Genomic DNA, 6,048 nt, shown 5'->3' with positions numbered 1-6,048 from the left:
GTTTTCCTTTATTTTTCCAAGTATATCATCGTAAGAGGCTTGGTGCTTTTGTGCACAAAGCACAGTGATCGTTCTGACCCCAATACAGTTCTGAGTAGTAGAGTTTTTACTCCCCAGTGTCAGTGTGGTCCTGGTTGCTTGTCCTCTTTGCAGGCTGTCTTCCAAGGTCAGCTAGGGACTTCCTAACTCTGAACTCCTTTCAAAGCTGCACAGCAAAGCCCAGTCACCCACTCCTCTTTGACCCTTCCATGTATCCCCTACAGAAGGTAAAATCCATTTGGCTTGCAGTTCTCCCTAAGAAGTCTGGTGTAACAAGGATGTAGTTTCTGATTAGCCTTTACAGATGAACCTTCATCAGTCACTGACCGCAGGGAGGCAGAAGACCATTGGAAAAGGTGATAGCAGGAGGCATCATATAGGCTAGATGGGTCCTTGAGTTGAACTCAATTTGATAACTTTGAAATTCTGTGTTGCTGCATACATGTGCATACACACATGTATATACAGATAAGCACCCCAGTGCGTTTGTGCAATATGCATAAGCACGTATTTTAAAGCCAGATGCAGATATATATACTTTTTAATTAGATCTCTGCAAGATATGCAAATCATAGTAAGTTATTGTAGGACATTCATTTTTTGGTTTTTTTTTTTTTTTCCTACAATGAAAGAATCAATTGTAATTTATTACTTATGTCTTCAATAGGAAGAAAAGGTATTTTAGCAAGCTTCATAGACCTTAATTGGAAAGATAACTTGGGCAACTATCTGTGTTTAATGGGCTAAATGTAGTTCTGGCACTACCCATCTTATGTAAGTCTCTTCAAGCATCATAGATTTATGGATTATAGCTAGACAGGAGTTATGAAAGGAATTTTTTTGAAAAGAGACTGTGAGCCACACTGCATTTTGAGCTGTGTGCCAATGTCCAGATTAGTCCAAGGCCTTGAAGTTCCAATGATTACACCGAAGCTTCAAAGTAGTAATTCATGCTTTATTTTAAAGTAGGCTCCTACTGGCTGTCCTGGAAGCATACATATTTAATAAGACATGATTGTTACATGTAATAGATTGCTGCATTAACTCAAAGAACTGTGTAGTGCAACTCTAGGTAGTACTTCCTCGGTATATTGAATCAGTACCTTTTTTTTCTAAGTTATTTTACAGTTTAATGTTGACTTAATTAAATCAACATTTGTTTTGTTGAAAGTGGTTTACATCTTATAAATACATGTAGACTAGAATAGATAAAATAGTAGATACAGGGACATTTAAAAAAACTCTATACCAACCACTTGCTAATAAGTGAAATAAACCTATCATTTGGGAGCAAAATTTTCAGAAAGCCTGGATATGGTCCAGCAGCCTCTTCCAGTCATTTTCCAGGCCCAAAGCTAAAATTTCAGAATGTCTTTCATTTTGTTTTCCCACTGGTTTCATATTCTCTAATCTGTATACTTGGGCTGCAGGTAACATTATTATTTGTCATAATGAATAAGTCCTGCATCAGGCTCAAGCGTTGCAATTAAAATTGCATTTATTGAATACATTTCATAATTTTTGAACTGTGGAACAGTCAGTTTCACTCGTGTGTCTATAACTATGTCAGATGATCAAAACAGAGTTCTTCCTTACTTATGTGATTCCTTGCTTGTAAGTGCAGGTTACAGGTACAGGTGATCGCTGTAGGGCTGTAGGAGGCTTGCTGTCTTCTTCTGGAGCATTTCTAAGGTTTTCCATCTTTGGTGTCCCTCCGTGTGCTTCTCCTTCCTTGGGAAATGAAGGAATGAGCATTTTTTCCCACCACAATTCATAACGGTTTTTAGTTGCTGTACAGCCTGACACACTGGTTTGTCTGCCTACCTTCACAGCAGTCAGAAGAATTGCATTTTCTCTGGTCTCTGGCTATACCAAGCAATCTGAAATAATGATTTCATTAATATTGTAAGCTGGTGTCACTGCCAAAAGAGGCAGTTCTGCTCTCCTCTCACCCCTGTGGGCTGACCGAGGTTAGAGGAACCAGCAGGGCGAGGAACAAAAAGAGGGTAATTTTAGCCTGGACCAGCTCCCCAGCTGGGTTCACTGCATGGCTATACAAACACTTGTGCCAGCACAAGGCAGGAAGGGTGTGCAAGGGGTGAAACAAGTGGTCAGGATGGGGGAAGATGAGAATGCTTCTTGTGCTGACACCGCAGGACTGAGTTGTTTATGAAACTGTGGTTGAAGTACCTCATTGGTATCCAAACACAGGAATGGTTCCCGCAGTCCCCGACCACCTCTCTGCTGGTCTAGATTCTTTGATTCCTCAAACCAGATGTCACTTTCCTATAACTTTTCTGCTCAAAACTGAGATCTTTTTTTGCCACATAAACATGTTTCCAGCATTGTGACTGAAAAAAACAAAGTGTGTTGAAATAGAACAGCACTGGTTTCCAAGTGCAACACTAACACTGGAAAAAGTTTAAATTTCAGGGCTTAGAGAAAGTTTAAATTTCAGGGCTTAGAAACCTTTTTGGTTCAAATTGGACAAAACTGTAGAAGGTTGTCATTTTCCAGGATACATGCTCCTGTGACCTCGCTTTCAGCAAATGGCTGACGGGCCAATTTTTGGTAGTTCTCACCAGTTGTCTGGTTTAAATGTTTTTGGTGCCATCAACTTTGTGTCCCTGACTGACCCTTCTTTTTGTTTTGCCCTTTTTGTAAAAAGGTTAGCGAACTTAGAATAGTTGTATCAGGAGAACAGCAAAAATTCCTGTTGACCTGTGATCATAGTTCATCACAGGATGCAATCATACACTTTATATATGTACACCCAATTGTCTTCATAATTGTATGGTAAATAGTTCACAAAAGGGCATGGCTTTGCCACTTAATGACATCTTTTTAGATGCTTACAAGGAAATGAAAGGGAGAATACACCAGTATTACTTTTATTAAACATTGTAATCTTCTCTTCTTGACAATCATAATAAAGCTTCCTACTTCTGATGCTTGTCAGATGAGAATTTCAAAGGGCTTTGTAGATGTGAATGAAGTAAGGCATTAAAGAATTCATCCCTCCAGTGAAATGGAAAACTGTTATCCCTCTTCTGACGAAGGGAAATGTGAGCCACAGTAATGTGAGGAAGATTTTTCCAAAGTCTCACATCGGTGAATGAAACCTAGATCCTGAATAGACATTAACCTCAGACATTAAAAAAAAAAAAAAAAAAAAAAAAAAAGTACTGGCTATGAATTCTTTTTTCTTTGTCCTTCTCTAGGCTTTCTTTGTTGACCACAATTCCCGCACTACCACCTTCATTGACCCCCGGCTTCCCTTGCAGAGTAGCAGGCCCACTAGTGCGTTAGTCCATCGGCAGCACTTAACTAGACAACGCAGCCACAGTGCTGGTGAGGTAAGTTGAATCTGCCCCTTCTCTTTGGGAACCACTGGGTTTTTAGGATCATCCTCTTTCATATCGTTCCATTTGCAATTCTGTCTTGTGAGGACCATGATTCTTCTGTATTAAAACAGTACTCATCTGTAAATATTTATTATTTTATTTGCTAGCCATTGTTGCTTTTGAAAGGTATTATTTCAGAGGAGAAATATCGGAGATGAGTTTCTCTTAATTTGCAGTAACCTCATTTAACCACAGGAGAGCATTTGATTACAGATTACCAGTATCTGTATCCTGTGTTTCGCTGTCAAAATATGTATTGTTTTCTAGCATGGTGTCTGCCAAGTATGTTGATATATCTCCACAAATAAGAGGGAGAAAAAAGTGCATGTGTGTATATACATCTAGATGTGCAACTTCCTGAATAAGTATTAAAAAATCTTATCACATATAGGCTTATCCAGCTGTTCTGTCCATTCACATATTATTTCATCTCCACTTTCTAAACAGAAATACATGGAAAACACTATTTTGTTGATATGTCACCGTGGACCATTTTCACTGGCAGTCTCCCTGTTGTTGTTTTAACTTCTTTTTACTTGTGAGCAAGTGTATGTACGATGACCTAGACTTCAGTTGTACTTTGTGTAACCTCCATACTGTCGGCTGTAAGTTGTCTTTTCAGAAAAGGGTTATTCCATGTCAGGAATTAAAGAGAATACACTTTTGAATGGCAAGGGAAATGCTCTGATTTATCCTTTTTTTATATCTCAGTCTTGTGGCAGATGAAGTTCTGCCAAAGGTCTGTTTCAGAGCAGGCATGAATGTTCTCTGCCACTTCTCTAACAGCGCATCTGCTGAGCTGCAGCAAGCATGTGCCATACCACTGGCTACATATCTTCTTGTATCCTGTGTGAGCATGGTTTAGTCACCCACGATACTTTCCACCCCCCACCCCCAATGTAAGGTATATTTTACAAATGGTTTTAAGTAGCGTTTTCCATCATTTTGGTGATGTGATGTAGGCAACAATGTCTTACAGCAAGCAAGGAAGCTAGAAGTGTCTTCATACAGCTATTTATATTGTCGATACAGTAAAGCAAGTATTTTTGTTCTGATTGATTTACAACAGAGCAGAAATATTTTTTTCTTAACTTTACCAAATATGCACTGAAATTATCTTTCTTTAAGCAGCATGCAGAAGCTGTGCACTTAAAACAGAGAGATTCATGTCAACCATGTTGCTGAAGTTGTCAATAATGCAAAATAAGTGTAGTTTATCCTACAGGAAGTTATCATATCTATTGCATATGCTCAATCCTGACTACCTGCCAAAATTTCCCACTCCATCTAGATACATGAAATTCCTTAAACCATGTTTCTACACGTAATTTTAGAAGTATTTCCTTGGTATTGTTACAATTGTAACTGAATTGAATAGAATTGTAATTCCAGATAGGAATCTCAAACATAGCAGTTCAATAAAGTATTCCCATTCTGGGATTAATGATGTAATGACGTTCATATGCATGAATGTGAACACCACTTTCTTCTGCACTTACAACTTAAGTATTGCATATTTGCAGCTGTGTTTCCTATGTTTAAACCATTGCATCAAGGAACTGTACATTACTGCAAAAGATGAATACTTAATGAAAAAATTTTCAAAATACTTTCTTTGGATTTGCCTTGCCACAAACTTTGATGTTTTGAAGCCACTGACCCAGTTTTTACAGGGAGATGCTCTAAAGCAAACATTAACCACTGTAAGGAATGCCTTTTTAGCTAAAGCTGAACTGCAGCGTGAAGCTGGAGCTAATAATAATGGCATTCCTTTTCCAGCACAGTGCCTACAGGAAATAATTTTTCATTTTTCTGAGAGTATTATCAGAGAACACAAAGATCTTGGGACATATCTCGGGACTTTTGGTTCTTTGTGATTTCAGAGACCAGATTTAAGAACAACCTTTATAATTATCTGATCTTTTGCAGTTAGATGTTTTAGAGCTCTTTGAAGCTTGGAAGTGTAGTTCAAATGCTAACTGTTACATGTAGTCGGAGGAACTGAGAGGTAAACATAAAGATCAAGCAGGATGAAAAAGAGTTGAACAAAATGTTTTATATAGATAAAATACAAAATACTGACACTGTAGAAATGACTGAAGCCTCAGCACACAGAAAACTGCAAAAGTTGCTCTGACATCACACATGTTACCAGGAACAATTTTATGTTGTTGTTCTACCCTAAAAAATGTTCATATGCAACATTTTTTAATCCCAGAAGGTGAACACAAAAAAATCAAAACAGTTTTACTGACTGACTGACTGTAGGAAAGATGCTTTTACCAATTTTGGACTCATTTGCATTGCCCGAATATGAACTCACTTCTTTATCCTCCTGCTTCAGCCACAAACTTGTTTTCCATTCAAATTTAGGGAAACTCCATTCATGCACAGAGGTAACAGAGGTGCTAATGAAGGAGAAGAGTTTGATTTTCAGAACCTTTGATATGGATAAAGATGTCCATGAAGTACAAAAGACCTTCTGAAGGAATCTGTTTGAATTTTTTAGTCCCTTTTCAGAATGGGACTATTATTTTAAAATATCGATAAACTTTAAATCAGTTTTGATTCTTCATATTAATAGGCACAGTATACTAAATAATGT

At 37.8% G+C, this 6,048-nt stretch overlaps 1 protein-coding gene across 1 annotated transcript in view; it reads left to right on the top strand.

Annotated features, from left to right (window-relative positions):
• Positions 1-6,048, top strand: part of HECW2 (HECT, C2 and WW domain containing E3 ubiquitin protein ligase 2) — a 73,746-nt gene that overhangs the window by 38,542 nt on the left and 29,156 nt on the right. The window contains exon 13 of the mRNA XM_029087055.1: positions 3,261-3,395. Within this exon, the coding sequence (XP_028942888.1) occupies positions 3,261-3,395 (135 nt within the window). The remainder of the gene's footprint in view (positions 1-3,260; positions 3,396-6,048) is intronic.

This window comes from Antrostomus carolinensis, unplaced genomic scaffold (genome assembly GCF_000700745.2).
Source record: "Antrostomus carolinensis isolate BGI_N321 unplaced genomic scaffold, ASM70074v2 scaffold16549, whole genome shotgun sequence".
NCBI classification, from domain to species: Eukaryota; Metazoa; Chordata; class Aves; order Caprimulgiformes; family Caprimulgidae; genus Antrostomus; species Antrostomus carolinensis.
Note: the sequence above shows the minus strand (reverse complement) of the source record. Positions and strands in the feature narration are given on the sequence as shown.